The following is a 24,694-nucleotide window of genomic DNA, read 5'->3' on the forward strand; positions in this document are numbered from 1 at the left end:
CAATTCCGTGGCGGTTCTGGGGCCCTCGCGGGACACTCCTACCTACTCTCCGGAGTCGGGTCCCCAACGCTTTTCCCGCCGGTAGAGGGAGGTGTCCAAGCTAGGCCGCCCGGGGCGGAGAAGCCGGAAGGCCGGCGGAGCCCGCGGGAGCGCGGGTGGGGCAGCGAAGCGGGAAGCACAAGGCGCGCGCTCCCGTGAGCGCAGGAGGGAGGCGGGGGCGGGGCGCGCGCGCCGGGGCGGGGCACCCGGAGGCGGAGTCTCAGGGCGGCCGCAGGAAGAGGGCGCCCTGGAGCCGAGCCGGAGGGCGGCTGTGGGCGGGGCCCAGGGAGGGCGTCGACGCTGAGGGGCGGGGTGAGGCGAGGCGGGGACGCGCTCGGGGGGGTGGGGAAGGCGGGGGCACGGCGGTGGCGGGAGCGTCCCTGGTCTCCGCCCCTGCTTTCCACTCTCTTTCCACCTTCGACCGGCCGGAGCTTCGGAGAAGCACGGCCTGCCGGTACTCGGAGCCGCCCTGCTGCCGCTGCCTCCTCCCTCCGTTCGCGGTGGGCCCGTCAGTCTCCGCACTGTGCGCTCCTCCGTGTGGGCCATGGATGGGTAAGTGCTCGGCGGCCACCGGGCTGCGCTTGCCCGCTTCTTCTCGGCTCTCGGTCGGACGCGTCGGAGCGGGGGAGCCGGGTGCGGCGCCGGCGGCCCGAGGAGCGGCCCGGGCCGAGCCGGACGGCGGGGCTTCCGGGCGCCTCCTCGGGGAGTCCCGAGTCCCGGAGGGGCGGTCCGCCGCAGCCTCTCCTTCCCCCTCGCGGCGCCCCCGTAATGTCCGCTTCTTCACACCCTCGCCCAAGGAAGCGGAGGAAAGCCCGGTGCAGCCCGCGGGTGCCGAGGTTCGCCCTCTGCCCGAGAGTCAGGGGAGCCCGGCCCGGCCTCCAGATACTTCCTCTCAGAAAATGGTGCGCGGCGCTGGGGGAGGCGGAGGCGGCGCTCGGGGCGGGCGTCCTCCCGCTCGGAGAGTTGCTGTTTACCGGGGAGGTGGGGCGGGCGCTGGAGCTTCCTCTGGCGGGGAGGCGAGTAGCCGCGGAGTGGCGGACGGCGAGGGCACGCGCGGGTACACGTCTGGACGGCGACCCGGTCCCGGAGCCGGGGTCCCACGCGGTCTCCGGGCTTGTGCTGGGAGCTCTGTTAACGATTACCGTACACCGGGCGTCTGGACTCGGTGACCAGGGACGCGTGCCCCTACCAAACCCCCGCCCCCCAAGAAACTTGTGAATTCCCTGCGATGTGTGCAAAATATTGCATAAGTGCGATTTTCGGAGAGCTTTGAAACGCTTTAAAAGTGAATGAGGTCTGTGGCCAAAATAAAGATTTAGGATCACCGATATAAATGTTTCTCTGGGGACCCAGGATTATGGGGTGGGACCAGACAGATATTTGAATGATTAAGAAAACAACTAGATTAGGATCTTGGTTAATTAGTTGAAGGTCGTAGTCTATGTGCATCAAGATCCAAAAAAAACACACCTCTATTAGAGCCTGCAAATCCACTTATTTATTTTCATTTTGCACTTGAGATTTTGTTTGGCCTTTTACTTGATTTTGATGACAAGATTTCTGTAGACCTCTTGGTTGTGGAGTATACGGAACTTGCTTGAACAGTAAAGCCGCGTACATGTTGCCGTATAGTTGATTGTAATTATGCTGTGTAAAGACGATGGAATGTTCGAACAATTTTTGCCTTCATTAGATTTCGTTTATCCTAGTTTTATAATAAGCCTATATGATAATATATTGGATTAACTCATTTGAATGTACATTGCACACTGTTACAGACGTTAGACAAAGTGCAATTTTAGATTTCATTTGTGGTGGTGATGTTCTCCAAAGTATTTTAAAAATTTAATTGAATCTGTTTTTATTGTTTAATTGAAGCTTCTCTGAGAGCATTGTTGAAAACTCATTTCACACCACCTTTTTCAATTACACTTTACATGTGTGCAGAATTTTGCTATCTTAATTATTTGTATAATTATGCCAATATTTCAGTTGAGAAAGGCTGTGGAAGTAGTATTTCACTATGTGTAGTGAATTGTCTTGACTAGTGGTTTGACTTGAGATATGGAAGCAGACTAGCTTTTTGTATTGGAAAAGTTATAGTGATAAGAAAGAGGACTCTTGGCTTATGCATCTTGACTGTTAAACTCTTGGGCAACTGTGAAGTGCAGACTTACTCTTTCAGATAGTGTTTAAGAAGTTAACTTTCTCTTCACCCTAAATGTGGTTTGAAAGCTAAGAATGAGTTTATTGGTTTAAATATGTGGGGCAGTAAGACATACTGGAAGGTAAGTTCATTTGGAAGTTCAAGTAGCAGCATGATTTACTCTTTGCATCGGGACCAGTATCGTAGTACATATTACACAATCTAATTTTTTATGCACAAATGTCAGTTATCACATTTAAATTTCAAACAAAATTTAAGGTTCAAAAGAAAAACTTTTAACTCTACATGGTTATTGTTTAAAACAGTTAAATTTGCATCATTAAACAAACTTGTTTACTTTTATTAAGTAATGATGACATAGGTTATTAACAATATATAGAATTTTATTATAGCTTTCTCTTAGGAGATATGGAGACAAACTTAATTGAAGACGGTTTTTTGGGGAGTTGGAAGAGATGGATTTTTGCTTGGCAGAACTATGTGGGTTTTTTACATCTTGGTATTAAGGGATATGGTTTTGAACACAGTGAGTTTATGCTTTTAGGAGGCTACTTAAATTTCTACATTCTTCCATAGCCTGAAAAAGGTCCTTTTTCATTATTTTGGATAGTTAAAAAAACAAACCACCAGTCAACATATCTTTCTAGTTCCACCTCAAATCCCAACTGTCTTTTGTGTGTGTGTGTGTGTGTGTGTGTGTGTTCATTTCCTCCTGAGATAATTGATACTTAAACACAGTTTTGATGTGGTAGAATTTTTTTTAAAGCAAATCTTTGAAAATTTTGATGTCTGAAGTTTGATGTTTGTGTTCTTAATTCTGAGAGACTGTCTTAGCTATATTTTGGTGAGCCCTTTGGGTGGTAGATGCAAATTTGCAAGTTACCGTCTATTTCTGTAAAATCCACTCACTGGTTTTGTTTCATTTAAAACTTTAAATATGATCATTCATACCAGTGATTTAAAAGAATGAACTTTGGTGATTTAAAGTTTTGGTTTGGGTTTGTTAAATAGAGGTAAATGGATAAACACGTACCAAAAGAGAATTTATTATTTGTTTCTTACATTGCTATTAAAGCTTTGCTTTTACACTCTGCTGTTGCTAGACTGTCCCATCACTTTTCTTTGTATTAACATTTCACAACTCATCACATTCTTATTTTTATTATTTGTTATTATAATGCTTTTTCTTTTTTTCTTTATCTTATTATCTCTGTCTTTTTAAAACTTGTTCTCTAACTTTGTTTTCCATTTTCTCTTTTTACTTTTTCCATACAGTGTTGTTACAGATCTTATAGCAGTCGGTTTAAAGGTAGGAATCTTTTAATATCCTTTCATAAGCATTTTTAAATCTTAGTTTTGGCATTTTTTTCCAATGGTGAAATCATCTCACCTGTTCATAAAATTATCTGTTTTATTGTATGATAATAATCTTTCATTTTTATTTAGCTCCAACATAAGTAGACCTGTAGCTAATTTTGGATTTTATGTGTTTATAAAGAGTGGTTACAATATTATCTTGTTTATATAAAATGTGAACAAAATGTTTAGCCCAAAATTTCGCTTTAACTATCAGGGTATTTATTTGCTTTTGTTGTTTTAGCAGTTACATGTAACCTAGGCTCTGATTTATTTTCCTGTCATGTCCTTTCTTTTATCTTGTCTTGGATGCATTTATGAGTAATAAAGTAATAATAGCAGCTAAAGTTTCTTCAATTCCTATTATATGCAAGATGCTTTACATATATTTCACTAATAATTGAAACAGTTCTTCAAGGTAGGTATTAATATTCCCATTTTAGAGATGAAAAAATAGGTTCAGAAAGTTTGTGTTCAAGGTGTGGTGCACCAGAGTTCAAACCCATGTCTTTCTGGTTCCAAACCTGACCTTTTTTTTCATTGTACCTCGCTGCCAGCAATGAGGGTACTGTCTAAAAGGTGAACAGTGGGAGAGCTGGATAATTAATATTTTACAGTAATGATTCTTCTGAGTTATAAGTCATTTCAGTTTTGTCAAAGTCTTCTCATTTACTGGATTCTAAAATACAAATCGAGTTCATCAATATGAGGCTTTTAAAATATAAATGGAAGTTTTAAGATTTCTTTTAGCAATTTGGTATTTGATGCAGCTGAGTTGAGAATCTAGTTCTAGAGACCACTTACAGTTCATATTACTGTAGAAAATGGAAATAATTCATGTGTATATTATATGTATTTTATGTAAAGTTGTTTTGATGCTTTCTGTCCATCATCTCTAGCTAACAATTTCAACACTTCTGCATGTGGTTTTTTTGGATCTGATGGTGGTGCTCATGTTCCTAAAACATCTTAAAATATAAGCATAAAGATAGCAGAGTTTTAGACTAACAATAGGATGTTCAAGGTTAGCATAATTGGGGACTACTGCTTATACTGTCTTTTGAAGTTGGATGGAGTTAGCTTGCTTTGGCAAACTTCGAACATATTTTATGAGTTGTAAATAAATGGAGAAACCTCTTTTGGTGGGATATACTTTTTCTTTTTGGTAGATACTTATGTTAATTTCTCATTTGGGAATGATACTCATAGATTAGAAACTGCATGCTTATGTCTTGGATCCCTTTTGGCGTCTCCGTAGGGGTCTGTGAGGGAAGGGATATTTAAAGTGAGAGTTGTTTTGATCTTACCAGAAATGTAATTTGTGATTCTAGAGTTTATCTGGGAAAAATGAATACATGAAACATTTAAAAAACTTACATTTGGGAGTTGAGGAGTTATGCTTGAAGGACTGTCATGCCTGTTTTATTTTGGGGAAAAATATATCTTGATGATAGATAAGAGAAAAATTTAAATGTAAGGCTCAGGAACTAGATTTGAATACGCAATTAGGATCTCTGACTACCTGTGTTGCAGCAAGCACTTTGGAAACAAAGATCAGATCCTACTCTGAAGAAAGGATAAGCTGATTAGTTGATTCACTTGGCAATACTGGAAATGTCTGTAAAATTATTCATTATATGAAGAAAATTCTCATAAGATTGTTCTGCTTCAAAGCTTGGATCCCATCCAAGGAAGTTTAGTTACCAAGTAATAGGCCAATAAGGCTCATATCTCCTCTAGATTGTATAAGCCAAAATTAGCGAATTTAAATAAATTCTTCAAGAATGTCACTTATTTTCTTTTATTTGCTGTCTGAGTATAATGACACAAGAAATAGTTTTAGCCAGTGCAAGAGTGGATATCAGGTTATGCTCCATCAGTTGCTTTCCCGGATGCAGAAAGTAATATGGATTTTATTTTAGAGAATTGAAAATACCCTTAAATATGAAGTCCATTACCTTAGTGAAAGAAAACTGAATTGTTTTTAGAGATTAAGTGACTCACTAGAATATGTCATGAGGGCAGGGATTTTTGATATTTCCTTCACTACTGTGTTTCCAGTGTCTGGCACATAGTAAGCTCTCAGAAATGCTTGATGAATGAATGGATGCCAAATTCTCACACAATCAATTAGGTGGCAAACTTATACTGGAGCCAAGCCTTCTGATTTTGCTAGTGTTTCTTCTAATAGGTATATACCATGGTGAGAGAGAATTAAATTCTTTTTTTAGATTAGAATTTTCTTGAAGATGGATAAACATTTTCAGGCAACTTAGGGCTGTGCTGTATTTGAGATTTATTTATACCTAGTTGTATACCCTGGATGTTCTTTGCAGGGTATCAGTTTTTGAGCCTTGCCTAAATTAGGCAAAAAGTTAGCTTTTGGTACTTCTCATAAAATATTTGTTTTATTTCCATATGTTATTTTGTATTCTGAAATGCTTTTAAAAACAGCGAGAAGTAATTGCTGTTCTTAATTTTCAATTCTTTTAAATAAAGAACGAACCAGGTGATGATGATTGATGCTGGGCATGTTTCAAGAACTTTATTATACCAGATAAATCAAAGCCTCAGCATTGTGGGTAACATAGCTTTTTGTGTGTGTAACTAAGTGTATTTTAAATTTCTAGTTCATACTTTAATTATTACTAGCTAGTGTATCTTAAACTCAAATGTTTATTTCTCACATTCCTGGATAATTTTTCAGAATACTATAGTGGCCATTAAATGATTTTTTAAAATGATCTTCCATATTAAATATATTTTAGGCATTTTCTAGTTTACCTTTCTATTTTAAATGATTAGATGAGTATAGAAAAACCTACAAATTTAGGAAGGACTATAATTGGCTTCTAATAATTATCATGCCTGTCACTATATAGGAAAAAACACTACAGTGTATTTAAATTAATTTTGAAGATTGATTTTCTATTGCTCCACCAGGAGTTAGCAGACTACAGCCTGTGGACCAAATCCAGCTTGCCACCTGTTTTTGTAAATAGTTTTAGTGAAACACAGCCATGCTCATTTGTTTCCATATTGTCTGGATACTTTAATGATACAATGACAGAAGGGTTATAACAGGGACCATATGACCGCAAATTCTAAAATATTTACTTTCTGACCCTTTGCAGAAAAAATGCACCTACTGCTTGCTGTGTTTGAACTACAGAAAAGCCGTTTGCCAGAAATCTTTTTTTTTTTTTTTTTTAAACTGAGCAGTAACTTACATAGAGTGAAATGCACAGGTCTTAAGGGTACAGTGCAATAAATTTTGACAAATGTATCCCCGTTTCCTGTTGCCCTTTTCTAGACCCAGTCTAGGCAACTCTTTTGATTTCTGTCACCACAGATTAATTTTGCGTGTTTGATTTTCATATAAGTGAAATAAATATTCATACTCCATATATACAGCATAAGCTCTTTGATGCCTGGCTTTTACTCAGCAAAATGGATTTTTAGATTTATCTATGTTCTGTGTATCAGTAGTTCTTTCTTATTTATTAACGAGAGTATTCCATTGTGTGAATATATCACAATATTTAAAAATCCATTCTCATGTTGGTGGGCATTTGGGTTCTTTTCAGATTTGAGCTATTATGAATAAAGCGACTGTAAACATTTGTGTATGTCTCTGGGTAAATGTGTGTTTCATTGTACACTATGCTTAGGAGTAAAATTGGATATGTGTATGTTTAACTTGGTTATTTTTTAAAATGTACCACTTTACACTTAGAGCCGCTTTGTATTCGAGTTCAGGTTGCCCCACATCCTTGCCAACACTTTACTGTTAGGCATTCTAGTGAGTATAACTAGAATGCCTAGTAGCATCTCATTATAGTTTTAACTTCCATTGACCTGATGACTGATGGTGGTGTGTACCGTTTCATGTGCTTATTAGCCATTCACTTACCTTCTTTTATGAATGTTAACTTTTTTGCCTATTCTTTTAAAGTGGGTTTCTTGTAGACAACTTTATCGTTAGGTTTTTTGTTGTTTTTTTAAAATCCACTCTGAGCAATCTTTTAATTGGTGTATGTAGGCCATTACCGTTCACATTTCAAGGGATGATTAATTTAGTTAATAAGTACCTTGTTCATAACTGTTTGTATTCATTGGCTTGTTCTTTGTTTTTATCTTCTCCCTCTCATTTTTTTTGCCTTCTCTGGTTTTAATTGAGCATTTTATATGATTCCATTTATTTCCTCTGTTAGCATCTTATACCTCTTTAAAAAAATTTTTTTAATGGTTGCAGTATACATTTACAGCTCATTTTATGTCCACCTTCAAATAATGCTATGCTGCTTCATGTATAGTGCATGTACCTTAAACAAAGCATTCCCAATTTCTCCTTCCTGTCCCTTAGGACACTGTTATCCTTCATTTTACTTAACCATATGCAGTAATCACCCAATACATTGTTACTATTATTACTTTAAATAAACAGGCTTTTTAGATCAATTAAGAAGTATAAAATACCTTCATTTATTCCTTCTCCAACAGTCTTCCTTTCCTTACGTAGATCTGAGTTCTGATCTATATAATTTTTCTTCTCCCCAAAGACCTTCTTTTAACATTTTTTGTAGGGCAGGTCTACTGATAATACACTTCCTTGGTTTTTGTCTGAAGAAGTCTTTATTTCTCCTTTACTTTTGAAGGATGCTTTTCATGTAGAATTCTAGGTTGGTGGGGTTTTTTTTTCTCCATTAACTCTTTAAATATTCCACTCTACTTTCTTCCTGCTTCCATGGTTTCTGATGAGAAAGAAACCTCTGTAATTCTTATCCTTAGTCCTCTGTAGGTAAAGAGGTTTTTTTTCCTCAAGATTTTCTCTTTGTTTTTGGTTTTCTGCAGTTTGAATGATCTGCTGAAGTGCATATTTTTGGTATTATTCTACTTGGTGGTCTCTGAGATCCTGGGTTTGTGGTTTGGTTTCTATCATTGATTATGGAAAGCTCTTGGTCATTCATTACTTTGAAATGTTTTTTTCTACTTCACTCTTTCTTCTTCTCTTTCTTTCTTTTTTTTTTCCAATTCTTTTTTCTTTTTGCATTTCTGTTTGGGAAGTTCCTGTTGAAATGTCTTCAAGCTCATAATTCTTTCTTCAGCCATGTCCAGTCTGTTGACGAGAGTTTGTATAAGACTGGTAGTATTTTTTCCTTAAATGTTTGATAGAATTCATCAGTGTAGCTATTTGTGGGTGCATTTTCTTTGCAGGAAGGTTTTTAATTATGAAGTCAGTTTTAAAAAATAGGTATTGTGCTGTTCAGATTTTTTTCTTTCATTGCATCACATGAAATTTGGTGTGCTGGATTTTAATTTTCACTCAGTTCAAAGTATTTTCTACTCTTAGTGTGATTTCTCTTTTTACCTATGATTATTTATAAGCGTGATTTAATTTCTAAATATTTGGGGGTTTTCAAAGGCAAATCTTGGGATTTCTTTCTATTTTTAATTTTTTAATTTTTATTTTTATTGAAATTTATTTAATTAATTTATTTATTTATGGCTGCGTTGGGTCTTCGTTGCTATGCTAGTTGTGGTGAGTGGGGGCTACTCTTCGTCCTGGTGTGCAGGCTTCTCATTGCAGTGGCTTCTCATTGCGGAGCACGGGCTCTAGGTGTGCGGGCTTCAGTAGTTGTGGCACGCGGGCTCAGTAGTTGTGGTGCACGGGCTTAGTTGCTCCGCAGCATGTGGGATCTTCCCGGATCAGGGCTCGAACCCATGTCCCCTGCATTGGCAGGCGGATTCTTAACCACTGCCACCAGGGAAGTCCCTTTCTATTTTTTTAAATGCTACTTTGATTAGAGAACATGCTGTATACCATTTCACCTCTTTACATTTTCTGAGATTTGTTTTAATGTCAAGCTATAGTCTGTCTTTATGAATGTTCTATGTACACTTGAAAAAAATGTATAGTTTATTTTTGTTGGGTGTAGTGCCTTATAAATGTCAATAGAATAAACTGGTTGAAGTTTCAAGTCCTCTCTAACTTTCCTGATTTTCTTTCTATTCTGTTAATTACTGAAAGAGGAGAAGAATATTGGAATTTCCATCTGTAGTTGTGTTTTTTTAATTTCTTTTTGTAGTTCTGTCAGTTTTTGCTTTATATATTTTAAAGCTCAGTTATTAGATGCATTCACATTTAGGAATGTTATATTTTCTTGATGAATTAACCTTTAAAAAAATCATTTGTAATATATATCTTTATCTAGTAATAGTTTCTGTCCTGAAATCTACTTTGTGTGATAGTAATGTAGTCATTCTAGTCATTCCAATTTTCTTATGATTAGTAGTTGTGGGGTATATCTTTTTTCTGTTCCTTTTCCTTTTCTTTTAATCTGTCTGTGTTTAAGATAGGTTAAAGGATGGATGAGCCAAAGAGATAACAAATAGCAAGATGGTAGGCTTAAATCTACTTGAAGGATTAGATTCCAAAGGACTGGCTTCTCTTGCTTTCTCTTTGTTTACTCTGATAAAAGTGAGCTACCTTATGGAGAGGCCCATTTACAGAATGAATCCTGCCAGCAACCACTTGAGTGAGCTTGGAAGTGGGACCTCCATTTCCTCTATTGAGCCTTGAGATGATTGCAGCCTGTGAGAGACTTTGGGCCAGAGGACCTAACTAAGCCATGCCCAGGTTCCTGACTCTCAGAAATTGAGTTTAAAAATACTTGTTTTTATAAGTTGCTAGATTTTGGGGTAATTTGTTATGCATCCATTCATAACTAATACAACTACCTAACTCAAAGTAGTGAATAAATACTGAAAAATGAATAATAAAATAGCTTATTCATGTCCAAGTAAGATCATGTAAGTGCAAATACTTTTTTGGTTGTAAATCACTGTGCATATGACTTTTTTATATGACCACATTCCCTCTCTCTCTCTAATAGCTTACCATAATTTACACATACTTTGATTTTTCCTTTTTAAAGATTTTGTTTTTTCATAGTATACTAATGTGGTGAATTTCATTGATATCTTAGTTTTTTAAAACTTTAGTACAAACTTACAGAAAGTTTGTAGAATAGTATAAAAATTTATATAACCATTACCCAGGTAATTCACATTTGCCCCATTTGTTTTATTATTCATTTATAGTGTTTCTCTCTTTTTCTTTATACATATGTGTATGTTACTTTCTGTAGATATACATATATCTCTCTATATTCTTTTTTTCACTTTCTGAATCATCATTTGGTTAGCATGATTGTCAGCCCAGCTTCTCCACTATATTAAGTTCTAATTTTCCCTTCGTAATTAATAGCTTGTCAAGGAGATTCCTTGAAACTTCATTGATACATTATTTTACTTTATTCTTTAACCCCTAAATACTTTAGAGTGTATTGCCTAAAAATAAAGACATTTTACATTACTGTAGCATAATTATCAAAATCTGGAAGTTAATCTAAAATGTTTCCTCAGTCTTTTTGATTCATGATATTGACGTTTTAAAAGAATATAGGCATGTTATTATGTAGGATATCCCTTACTTTGAGTTTATCTGTTTCTTATAAGTAAATTTAGGTTATGTATTTTTGCAGGAATACCACAGAAGTCATGTTATATTCTCAGTGTATTTTATCAGAAGGCAGAGGATGCTGATTTGTCCTATAACTTGTAATGTTAACTTTGATCACTTGGTTAAAGCTGTATTTGCCAGGTTTTCTGTTGTAAATTTACTGTTTTTCTCTTTGCAACTAGTAAGTATTTTGTGGAGTAGTACTTTAAGGCCATGCTAATATTATTTTAATTCTCAAAATTTTAACCTACTAGTTTTAGCATCTATGTGATGCTTCTTGCCTTAATTCGTTATTATAATGATAGTTGCAAAGAGGTGATTTTCTAATTTTATTTTTGGAATCAAGATTTCATTCACTAGCTGCTTAAAATGAACTGATTAACTTTCATTCTTTTGCTGTTTTGTGGAACAACTTTTTTCTTCAAAGTTTAGTTGATCTCACCTGCAAAGTCATCTGGACCTGGGTTGGTAGTGGGGGATAGGGATGTCGTTGTCTATTACTTCACTATCTTTAATTCTTATGGTCAATTCAGGTTTTTTATTCCTCTCACAGTAATTTTAGGATTTGGATTTGCTCTTTTGCTTTATTTTTTTTCTTTTTTGAGTTAATAATTAACTCATATATTTTAAAATCTGTTTTCTCATAAATGTATTTACAACTATAAACTTATCTTAAAGTACTAAAGCTGGATCCCACAAGTTTTAGATTTGTGTTTTCATTTTTATTATATCTAAGTATTTTTATATTTTACTTATGATTCTTTAAAAATTTCCTTTATTTATTTATTTATTTTTGAAGTATAGTTGAGTTACAACGTTGTGTTAGTTTCTGGTATACAGCAAAGTGATTCAGTTACATATATATGTTTATTTATATATATGTATATATATTCTCTTTTTCAGATTCTTTTCCATTATAGTTTATTACAGATACTGAATATAGTTCCCTGTGCTCTACAGTAGGGCCTTTTGTTTATCTGTTTTATATATAGTAATTTGTATCTGCCAATCCCAAACTCCTAATTTATGCCTCCCTCCTCTTTCCCCTTTGGTAACCATAAGTTTGTTTTCTATGTCTGTGAGTCTGTTTCTGTTTCTTAAATTAGTTCATTTGTATCATTTTTTAGATTCCACATGTAAGTGATATCATATGATATTTGTCTTTTTCTGACTTCGTTTTAGTATGATAATCCCTAGGTCCATCCATGTTACTGCAAATGGCATTATTTCATTCTTTTTTATGGTTGAGTAATATTCCTATGTATATATATCACAACTTCTTTATCCATTCATCTGTGATGGACATTTAGGTTGCTTCCACATCTTGGCTCTTGTAAATAGTGTTGCTAGGAACATTGGGGTGCATGTATCTTTTCGAAGTTTCCTTTTTAACTCCAGAATTATTTAGTGGCTTTAAAAGTTTAGTTCCCAAACATTAGCCACTCTTTTTAATTTTGTTTCTAATTTTATTGCAGAGAACATAGTATGTTCAGTATATTCCTTTGGAATATATTGAGACTTCTTTTATGAACTAATATGGGAGTTGGCAAACTATGGCCCAAGGGCTAAATAGGGCTCACTGCCATCTGTTTTTATACATCCTGCAATCTAAAATGGTCTTTATACTTCTAAATGCTTGAAAGAAATCCAACGATTAATACTTTGTAACAGGTGAAAAATAGATGAGATTCAAATCTCAGTGTCTGTAATTAAAGTTTTATTGGAACACAGCCATGCTCATTCATTTTCACATTGTCTGTGACTGCTTTTGTGAGTTATGACAGAGACTGTATGGCCCACCAAGTTTAAAATCCCTTACTATTTGGCCCTTTACATATAAAGTTTGCCAACCTGATACAATGTCTGTTTTTATAAATGTTTATTCTTAGCTGGATGTCTGGTTCTGCATTCAGTGTATCTATTAGTTCAAGTTATTGATTGTATTTTTTTTTTCTGGTCATATTTTTTATGTTTGGTCTATTACTTTCTAAGAGAAATGTATTAAAATTTCAATTCAACTGCTGATTTATCTTTTTCCCTGACATTTCATCAAGGTTTTTCTCTCATTATTTTGGTTCCTGAAATCCACATATCCCTTCAGCTTCTACAGCTCCTCCATGGTTGATTTTGGAGATGGGAGTTAGCAATTCATGTTAGCTTCAGGCTTCAGACCAACCTATTTATTACTTAGTACAGGAAGTACAAAGGACGGTGGTAGCTTCAGGCTTCAGACCAACTCATTCTAGTTTCAGGCTTCAGACCCACCTATTTATTACCTAGTACAGTGAGTACAAAGGACTATCACCTAGATATGTTATGGTGAAATTTTAGAGTTCCACCGATGAAGAGATGATTCAGAAAGCTTCCGGGCAGGTGGGGGCAGAAAACAAGTCAACTTCAAAGAAATGAATGTCAGACTGGCATCTTACCAGCCCTACTATATGCTAGATGAAAATGGTGAATCTTTTCCTAATTTTCTTAGGAAAAAAAATTTTTAACCCAGAATTCTTTGCTATCAAATGATTAATTATGAGGATAGAATTTTCTGACATGCATGGACCCAGAAAGTTTTCCTTGGTGTTTACCATCATTTAGGTAGTTGTTTAAGGTTGTACTCAGCAAAATAATAATGTGAACTAAGGACAAGGAAGACAGAAGTTCAGGAAAAAGTTGAGCCAACCCAGGTGAAAAGTGAAAAGAAGACTTAAGTTAATAGCTGTTCAGAAGTCCTAGAGAGCAGTCATTCTAGATTGAAGCAGGAGAAAAGAGGGTTTTAGGAGGGAGATCTTAGGAAGAAAAATGAGGACTACATAGAATGAGTGGTGCCATGAAGAGTTTGGGGAAAATATGATGATATAATAAAGGATAATAGTGTGAGGAAAATAAAGACAGTTTAAAAATGTCACGGAAAGCAAAAATGAATGAATGAATAAATAAAAATGTCTAATTATGAACCAAATTAGAATGTAGCATGATGTTAAGAAATTGGTAGAGTATAATAAAGAATCCATTTGATCTTGATTCTAAGAATAGTCTTTTTCAAGTGGTTCTAAGGTTGTGACATTAGACGCATAGAGTAAAAAGTGAAGTGTTCCAGGATTATGTTTCCTTGAACAATATTTATATTGTAATAAAAGTGTAAATGCTGTGTATTGATTTTCAACTTTGAGTCAACCTTTGGACAGGACAGGAATGGACAAAGCCCAGAATGCTATTGTTGGAGGGCAGAATGTAACAAGCATACCAATAAAAGTAAAAATGAAGCTGGCAGAGGGAGGGAGGGAACAGATTACTAGCCCCAAAAGCTCTCTTTTGGAGAATCAAGAGGTAATGTCAAATTGACAAAACAAGCAGTAAAGATACACGTGTAGTATTTAAAGTTCAAAGATACTTACACAAGAATTAAAATTAAGAGCATATATTTCAAACATTGAGAGAACAGAAAAAGGAATTATAAGAGGTAAACTAAGTTTTCATATTAGAGGTCAGCCAGTTTATTTTTAAATTTGGTAACTTAAAAGTAGTGGTATAAGCATATTATCTAATGTTGTGGTGGCAACCATTAGAATAAGAACTGTTTAAAGATTCTGTTTGGGTGGAGAGATTTGCTTTTATCATATAGACTATTTTGTAAAATTTGTTACAGTACACGTATTTGATAAAAATAAAAATTAAATTCATGAATAAAAGTTAAAAGGACAGAAGTAATTCACCAAAAAATAAATTCAACTGTGTGTATAGGGAGATCTCTCATTCACATTGTTGTCCCCCTTCTTGTGTTTTCCCCAAAGATAACAATTTTATTAGTTTTTTCTTTACCCTTCTAGTACTTTTTTAATGCAAATACAGGCAACTGTACATATTTTTTCTTCCTCTTCTAATATAAAAGACAGCATATTTGTATGCACTGTTCTGCACTTTTTTTTCTCCAAAACATAGGAAATCTTCATTCAAGAGAGGACTCCTGTGAGTCCTGAGGAGTTGTGTAGCAGTTTTAGGTGAAAGAAGAAATAGCCACATCCATAACTAGTCATAGATTTCAAGATCTCTCTTAATTATTGATAGCATAAGTAGGCAGAACATCTTCTGTTCACCAGTACTACTTTTGCCTCCCTCTCCCAGATTAAAAAAATGCATTTTATCCCTATCCTGCTGGGTATCAGTATATAAGAAGTCATTTTAAAAGGAGACTTTGCATATCTATTATAATATTAGACTAATTTTACAGAAGAAAAAAACCTGTGGTGTTAACTGTAACATGATACCTTAGGTCAAACCTAATACCCTAGTGACAGGGGCTGGATTCAAACAAAGGTTTGTTTCCAAAACCAATGCTCTGTTTTTTACCCCTTGGTGTCAGTTGGTTTTAGGAAAACTAATATTCCAGATAGTATTTGGTTAATAAGCTCCATTATTTTTGGACGTTGGTTTGTTCTGGGATAAAAATAGTATACCACTGTGTTAGAGATGGAAGCATAGCTTACAGTCTGCTAAAGCAGTGAAATATACTTGTAGTTTCACTAAGGTGAAGAGGAGATTGGAGTACAACCCTGTTTTGTTTTGTTTATTAATTAATTAATTAATTAATTTTAGGCTGGGTTGGGTCTTTGTTGCTGCGCACGGGCTTTCTCTAGATGCGGTGAGTGGGGGCTACTCTTAATTGCAGTGCACGGGCTTCTCATTGCAGTGGCTTCTATTGTTGCGGAGCACGGGCTCTAGGCGCGCAGGCTTCAGTAGCTGCGGCACGCAGGCTCAGTAGGTGTGGCTCGTGGGCTCTAGAGCGCAGACTCAGTAGTTGTGGCGCACAGGCTTAGTTGCTCCGCGGCATGTGGGATCTTCCCGGACCAGGGCTCGAACCCGGGTCCCCTGCATTGGCAGGCGGATTCTTAACCACTGCGCCACCAGGGAAGTCCCACAACCCTGTTTTTGTGATGCGTTGGAATTCCATCCATTGAGACTCATAGCCATTAAGTCTGCTCTTTCTCAACTAAAGTAACATGAAAACTAGCCTATGTTCATACAGTGTGGCTATTATAAAATTCAGAGGTGCCTTCAGATCATTAAATGGTGCAAGAAGGAATTTTAAATTAAAAAAATTTTTAAACATTTTTGCAATGATAAATATGTTCCGTAGAATTGACCAAAAATTCCCATGAAATATATTTGATTGAAAGACCCAGGTATGGAGCTTAAAACAAATGTTGGCAAAATTTTTAAAGTTCATTTTTTTTTTCAAAATGAAAATAGCCCATTTCCCTTTGATTAATTAATGTTTAAACGCGACAAGTGTAAAGGAGAAGGTAAAAGCTAGAAATAACAATTCCTGCTAAAATTTAGGTGAGTTTGCTTTTAGACCTTTTCATATATGCTCACAGTATATGTGCATATTTATTATTAATTTGCTTTACAAAAATGGAAACATAATACATGTTATAACTAATTTATATGGCTTTCAAAATGAACAATATCTTTTGAGTTTATATCAGGTTGATAAGTCTGGTCCTTTATCATTTTAGTAACCGTCTAGTATTTCATTGCATGGATCTGTTGTAACTCATGTAACTAATCTCTTATTATGAACATAGTGGTGGTTTAATATTTTAGTAGTTTAGTATAGCAGTTAAAAGCATGGACTCTGAAATTGGCCTGCCTGGGTTTGAATCCTGACCCCAACTCTTTATTTGTAGTGTAATTTATATAAGCTACTTAACTCATTTATGCCTTATTTTTCTCATTCACAAAATGTTAATAGGCTTTCCAACTCTGTGTTATGAGAATCTAAAAAATTGTTAGGATTTGTTTATGAATGTGTGAGAAGAGGGAAGTTTCAATGATAGGCTTAATAAAAAAATTTGTAAGTTTATATGTGTTTCAGAAAATAGGCGTCAATATAATATTAGGGCAGTAAGTTATTAAGTATGACAACTAACCAAAACCCAGACCTTGTCATTTTTATGGGACATAGCTATACTTTCCAGAATTCAGGTGATCACAGGACATCTTTGTTAGAAATAACATTTATTTATAAGCAGTTTTATGACCAGAATTGTGTCTTTTTCTGCAGCTGTATTGGAAGAGGATGTTTTATCCTTGTCTTACAGAGATTTTTTTCCCAAGCAGTTCAATAGTGCCTGTGGTTTCAAAGTTAAACACTAATATTCCATTAGTTACAACCTTGAGGGGAAAAAAGAGAGTTGAAAGAGGTTTAGAACTTAAAATGTGGAAAGGAAAAGGATAGAACTAGTATTTTTAATGAATGAGGTATGAGATGTAATATTTTGAACCAACACTGATCACCATAATATTGCTCAGTGCTTAGCATTTTATGACCATTTGATAGTTCATTGATTCTAAGGCCCCCCCCTTTTTTTTTCCATATTAACATTTCTGACATCAGGGTGCATCTTAGTGTTGATAATGTACTACAGTTTGGTTGACAGCACTTTTTCTTTCTGGATATTAGATAAAATTATGGAGTCTTACACTTGAAGCCTTCTTAGATTACATGAAATATGTTTGATAAAGCACATAGAACAGTCCTGGCACATATTAAGCAGTCAGTATTAGCTATCTTTGTATTTGTTTATTTTGTTCTTGTAAAGGATGATTACATGTACATACCTTCACGTACAGTTCTAATATAAAATGTCTAGATGTGGAATAAATGAATCAAAGGATTGGCATAAGATATTGAGAGGAAATTTGTTTATTAGACTGGAGAGCAACAGGTATGTCAGGTGAAAAATAAACCAGACCTAGATTTTAATTGTACCACCTACCCTCTCTGACCTACGTCGAATAATATAACCTCTGATTCTTTGAGGGATAATAATACCTACTTTGCAGAGTTGTGAGAATTGGAGAATACGTATAGTAAAATCTTTAAAATATCTGTTCACTGACTATAGGACAGAATATTTTACATTTAGGCCTATTTGGGATATCCAGGACATCTTTGACTTCTTTTTCTCTCACTCCATGTCTAATTATTAGCAAACCTTTCTAAGTGTATTCATAATTCAACCACTCTCCCCAGTAACACTCCCTTTGCCCCTCATCTGGATTATCACCTTAGCTTCCTACTGGAGTCTCTGCATCTTTCTCTGCTTCATTACAAACTATTCTCAACACTGCAGCCAGAGTGATCGGTTAAAAAGTAAATCAGGGCTTCCCTGGTGGCGCAGTGGTTAAGAATCTGCCTGCTAATGCAGGGGGCCCAGGTTCGAGCCCTGGTCTGGGAAGATCCCATATGCCGCGGAGCAACTAAGCCCGTGCGCCACAACTACTGAGCCTGTGCTCTAGAGCCCTTGAGCCACAACTACTGAGCCCGTGTGCTGCAACTACTGAAGCCTGCGTGCCTAGGGCCTGTGCTCCGCAACAAGATAAGCCACAGCAATGAGAAGCCCGCGCACTGCAACAAAGAGTAGCCCCTGCTCTCCACAACTAGAGATAGCCTGCGCGCAGCAATGAAGACCCAACCCAGCCAAAAATAAATAAATAAGATAAATTTTAAAAAAGTAAATCAGATCATCTCACTCCTTTGTTCACAACTCTTTGTCCCTCGTTTCACTCAGTAACATTTTTTAGAGTGGCTTTCAAGGCACCACATGCTATGACATACCCTCCTTGTCTCTTTAGTTTTCTTCTTTCCTTGCTCACACTCTTCCAGTCACAGTTGGCCTCGTCACTGTTTTCTAGAACATGCAAGGCATTCTATCTCAGTTTCCTCGGCCTACAACATTCTTCCCTCAGATACCTATATAGCTTGCTCCTTACCTCCTTAAGACTACACTTAAATGTCACTTGCTCTTAAATCTTTCCTTGACCACTCTACTTAAAAATCGCAGTTCTCCTCTTTACCCCTCGTTGCTCCTTATCCTGCTTTTTAAAAAGCATTATGACTTTAAAACATACTACACAATTTTCTTAATTTGATTGTTATGTGTTTCCTTCTGCAAGATTGTAAACTCCACATGATAAGGGCAGGAATTTTTGTCTGTTCACTGGGATTTTCCCCAGTGTTTAAAGACCCTGGCATATAGTTTGGTGCTCAGTAAATATTTGTTGGATCTGTTGAGTGAATGAATATTGCTAAAACACTTTTACATATTGAAGTCAATGTGTATGATCTATGCCTATATAGTAGGAACTAAATAAATATTCAAATGAATGGCATTTTGATTAGACGTCATGAATTAGAAGGCTTTTGGAGGAATAATTTTGCTAGTCATTAAAAAAAGTGTTACTATTTATTGCTAAGATGTTCATATAAAATGAAGACAATAAAAACCATTTTTTTGAAACTGTGTCATAAATGAGATTGTAAACATTGTCACAGCTGTATATTTGAAGAATTTACCCCATCTTTACCACCTTGTTTATTCTCATTGTCTTAAAATCTCAACAGTGGCAGCTTTGGAAAGGAAAATGTCACAAACAAACAATTTGGTAACTATTCTTTTTTTAGGGTAACTGTTCTTTAAGAAATATGTTTAGAGATAATCACACTCACTTAGTAGATGAGAGTGTTGATGGGGCCACAGAGTTTGTGGGGATATGATCTCCAAGTCATATGTGAGGCTTTGGGGTTTGGGTGTGTTTAGAGCAATAGGAGCTGTGAAGGTGAATGTTAACAAAAACCTAAATGTTAAAAAAAAAAACTTGGAGTTATCACGTACTGCCTCACAATTACTCTGAAACCCTTACTGAATATTCAGTTTATTCCCTTGTGTTTATAATTATTACTCTTTTTTAAGCAAAAAAGTTTTGAACACAGATTCCACTTCATTATTAGCTCCTGTAGAGGGGGATATAAAGGTGAGTCATCAGCAAGTGTATATAGTATGGTGAGACTCTACATAATAATATGTTTTTCTGTTTATGGAAAAACATAGTAACAGAGCAGGATCAACATGAGTTTTCTGTTCTGTGAAGTGTTTACAAAGGGTCACTAGACCTTTTGCTAGAAATTTTACAGAGGGGGCTACCTTACCTTTAAGGTAGGACTTGAATATTAATTTCAGTATTTAAGATTCTTTTATTTAAAAAAAAAAAGATCTGGAAAATTGTGAAGTTTTTTTTTGATAGCTCCTTTTTTATGGTCATAGTATCTTGATAGACTAAAACAAATGATGTCTTATTCTTGAATTTCATGTGCATTTTAGGTATGGTCTCAAGTTTAACCATGAGTTAATGGTTTATTTTCAGAATCTTCCTTACATGTTATTTTACTGGCTGTTTCTCAGTTGTGTGGATTGCCTTTTATTATATTAATAATCTCACTTTAATGCTAAATAAAACCACTTCCCATCAAATTTGATAATAAAACACTTTATTTGTGCTGCTTAATTACAGTATTCTTTTGCTTTGTTGGCCCAGTGTATTTAATTATTCTTTAGCAGGAGAGAGCTTCAGTAATTGATACTTGAGGCAGTGAAGCTGACTGGTGTATTGACTTAGCCAGAGAGCTAACAAGTCCACAGAACAACTGTTGCACTTATGTAAATTTACTGTGTGTTTCTAAGGAGACTGTTGATCCAGTATTGTTCATGCCCCACCCCCACCCCATGATGTCTTCATGATTTGGTTTGTTAAAGCCTTTTTGTTTAATGTTAATTTGTTTACCTGTGGTACAGAGTCTTTTTTCTTTCACTTTTTAACAATTTCCTTCTGTTGATCATCTATAGTCACTCATCCAAATAAGCTTTCCATCATTTATTTTTTACAGTCTTCATTCTGCTTATCTTCCATCTATCTCTTAAACTATAATCTCTTATCATAGCCGTTAGACCTTTTGAGAGTGAGGTGGAATAAAATAGGCCCCTTTGGCATGTTGATTATTTTGAATTAAAAATACTTAATAAACAGCCAGGGACTTCCCTGGTGGTCCAGTGGCTAAGACTCCGTGCTCCCAATGCATGGGGCCCGGCTTCAATCCCTGGTCAGGGAACTAGATCCCACATGCTGCAACTAAACATCGCGCATGCCGCAACTAAAAGATCCTGCATGCCTGCAAGTAAAAGATCGTGCATGCTGCAACTAAAGATCCCAACGTGCCGCAACTAAGACCCGGCGCAGCCAAATAAATATATAAATAAATAAATATTTTTTAAAAAAAAGAGGAAAGAAACAGCTGGTGCAAGAAGGACACTGACCCTCCTTGGTCCCCCTGAAAGCAGGAAATAAATCTCTCATGTGAAAGTATCCTCCTTATACTAGGAGAGTAGAAGGCATCCTTATCACCAGAGACAGGAAATTCAAGGCAGAGAAGGGTGACTAAACAAACTTTGTTACTTCTTTATTAATTTGCTACCCCAAGCCCCAGACCCTTTGTTTTGTCAAATCTTCACAAATAATTGTTTCTTTGTCTAAAAGGTATAAAAACTGCATGCTTTTGTCACTTCTTGGAGTCTCATATCTTTATGAGCTCCTGTATATATGAAATTAAATTTTGTTTTTCTCCTGTTATTCTGTCTCATGTCAGCTTAATTATTAGACCAGCCAAAGAACCTAAAAGGGAAGAAGGCAAAAGTTTTCCTCCCCTGCTAGACAGATACTCAGTTTTACCTAGGTCTGCATTGCTTTTCCTTGACTATAATGGAAAATTACTTTTCACACACTTAGGATATAACTATTAAGCATAATTTTCAGAAATACTTTTTGTTTTATATTGAAGTAGTCTGTAATTATAGGCAGTGTTGTGTTTTCAGGAGAAAGAATTTATGTCTAGGAAAGAAAAGTTTTTTTTTTTTTTAAAGAAGGGAATCTTTAAAGTAACAGAACTGATTGTGTTTTTCTCACTTTTTACAAAGCTTACAAAGTAATATGACTCTTGGGATTTGAACTTTATAATATTTAAAAACCTTTATTTTCTGTAATTTGAAAATGAATCCTTGGGGGAAAAAAGCTTAGCCAGTAAATTTTGATTATCAGAATATTTTTTTTATGACTGCATTTTCAAATGTAAGTTCTTTTTTCTCTTTCGTTTATCATATCCTGAAATTATTAGGGTCAAAAAGTTACCAGTTTTTTTAAAGTATCATAATTATTTGAGATGTGTGTTGTTTATTCTGTATGTTAAATGGTAAACCCCATCTCTGATATGAAACAATTTCCAGATGTGAAACTTTTGGATCAAATATTTTAATTTTTCTTATTGCGTAATAAGACAGTAAAAATAAAAATAGGCATTCTAGCACTTCACTGGATACTATAGGGTTTGTGTTATTCACGCATTATTTTAGGCATATTCTTTTTGAAAGCTCTTCCTGTTACTATTGAAAGATCTAGTAGAATTATCAGACTTAAATGATTTTATTTTGAAGACTCTAATGTTAACCATTTCCTTATTATAATAGTTTATACTTTGTGTGGAAACATTGAATGTGACAGTTAAGATGTTGCATTAATTTACTTAGTATGCCACATAAATTTAAGTTAGTTTTTCCAGTTTTTCTATGTTTGACTATTTGATCATATTTTTAGACTAAATTTTTCTTTTACAGTTAGAAATCCAAATGGTGATTTAGAGGTGAAGAATAAAGTTTTTAAAAAATCTGTTAAATGAGTAGTTTTATTATATTTGCTCTACTGATTCATCATTTTTCCATGAGAGGAATTAGGCCAACTGCGAAGTTAGGGAACACAGTCCACAAAAGACTCCCCTCACTTCTGACAGAATTTGTAAGTTCTGGGGGTTTCCAAAACCACCCTCTGGTCCCATAATTTGCTAGAAGAACTTACAGAACTCACTGAAAGCTTTTGTACTCTTCATTACTGGTTATTACAGGGAAAGGATATAGATTTGAATCAGCCAAGGGAAGGAACACATAGGGCAGAAGTCTGGGGAAGTATCAAACACAGAGCTTCCTTTGTCTTCTCCCTATGGTGTCAGGACACATTACTTTCCCAGCATCAGTGTGTGACAGTACTCATGGAGTCAAACCGGGATGCTTACCGTGCTTTGGTGATTACATTTTTATTGAGGGGCTCCTTTATGTAAGCATACTTGATTGCTCTTGAGGCTGATCTTAGTTAAGTCTCCTCCAGCCCCTCCAGGCGTGTGGTCCACCCTGACTCTAAGACTGTCTGGTGACCCAAAGCCCCTCGAATTAAAAAAAAAAAAGACACTTTCTCAGGCTTGACCTTACAGGGGTTTAGAGATTACCTCCCAGAAGGAGAGGGCAAAAGCCAGACCTCTCTTTGAACAGGGTTAAATTCTTTACTTCTGCAGACTGTGAGCCAAACTCTGAGTAGTATTAAAATGTCCAGAGTTAGAGTCATGTGCCAACTCTAACAATATTTGAAAGACCTCTATAGAAGTAAAAATGCTTCTTATTAGTCACTTGTAGTGTAGTAGGAACTTGAAGTTACAGTATACTGTTAAGCAGAAATTTGAGATTTCTTGCAGTTTTACCATCTTTTACCTTCACTCAAAAAGAAAAAAAATTGTCTTTTACTTCTTAATATTTATTCTATGGATAGAATATAAAATATGGAAAATGCTATATTCTAAATTAATACAGCATAACTTATGGTATCAGTAAATTACAAGTGATGCTAATATTTAGTAATAGGGGAATAGTTAGTATGCAATTATAGATTTTAAGAATCCATTAAAAATAATTAGGATGGAGACTGTAACAAGGTGACAAAAGCTTATCAAGGATTACAGAGAGGAACATAGATTCATATTATAACTTTGTACAGTGCATATTAAGATAAAACAGAACTATCAAAATGAAAAATGATCTAGCTAATTAACATCTACAGATCTTTTCCTGAGATAATTGGATAAGTATGCAAAGATGCTTAAATGAAGATGGTTATAGTGAAAAATTTGACCTCCTTTTTCTCTATAAACAAATATCATCAGTGTTCTGCAGGAAAAGTTCTAATGCCCACATGCTTTATTCTTCCTCATTCTCAAAGGTTAATCATAAATGGGACTTTATTAAATCTCCTTTGCAATCCTGTACATTTTGATTTTATTAAAATCCAGTCTTCTATCAATTCATCTGACAGAAGGAAATTTCCTTTTTGTTAGTATCAAAAAGTTTTTTTCTTTCTAAAACTTTAGAAAGTTTCCTTTATTGAAAGAATATCTTTCACATTTAGGAGATTGCTGTTCAATACTAATTACATTGCATACATATAACTATTGGCATATATAGCTTTTGAAGAGGATTGAGTAATGAATCATTAGTATTTATTTGCCACTGTTTAATGAGAGGTGTGTATATTAGAAATATTAATCCTCGGAGCAACCTATGAGTATGGGTACCATTATGACCCTCATTTTGCAGGTGAACAAACTGAGCCTTAAAGAGGTTAAATAATATGTAGTATAATATAAAGGTAAGTTTGTGGAGCATTTTCAAACCTAGATCTGGTCTGCTCCAGAAGACTACATTTTAAACTGCTATACTATTACGCTTCTGTGTTCATTACAGCATCTGTTTATAGTAGTTCTCAGTTGGCTACACGTTAGAGCTTTGGAAATACAGGTGCTCAAACCTCAGCCCAGAGCTACTGATTAAGAATCTGTGGGGTAGGACCTGGTATATAGTATTTATTTTAAACTTGGATATGTGATTTTAGTCTATAGC

The 24,694-nt window shown here is 35.8% G+C and overlaps 1 protein-coding gene across 4 annotated transcripts in view; it reads left to right on the forward strand.

The window, feature by feature from the left end:
• Positions 1-409: 409 nt before the first annotated feature.
• The window catches only part of PTBP3 (polypyrimidine tract binding protein 3), a 91,602-nt gene continuing 67,317 nt past the window's right edge, over positions 410-24,694 (forward strand). For 2 of the 4 annotated variants that reach the window (XM_068553028.1, XM_068553029.1), the window contains exons 1-2: positions 507-591; positions 3,482-3,515. In XM_068553028.1, coding sequence (XP_068409129.1) covers positions 584-591; positions 3,482-3,515 — 42 coding nt within the window. In that variant the 5' untranslated portion in view covers positions 507-583. Of the gene's footprint in view, positions 592-3,481; positions 3,516-24,694 lie in introns of all 4 variants that reach the window. The other 2 variants (XM_068553034.1, XM_068553031.1) reach the window with 2 other exon arrangements.

Source organism: Eschrichtius robustus, chromosome 10 (genome assembly GCF_028021215.1).
Source record: "Eschrichtius robustus isolate mEscRob2 chromosome 10, mEscRob2.pri, whole genome shotgun sequence".
Classification (NCBI taxonomy): Eukaryota; Metazoa; Chordata; class Mammalia; order Artiodactyla; family Eschrichtiidae; genus Eschrichtius; species Eschrichtius robustus.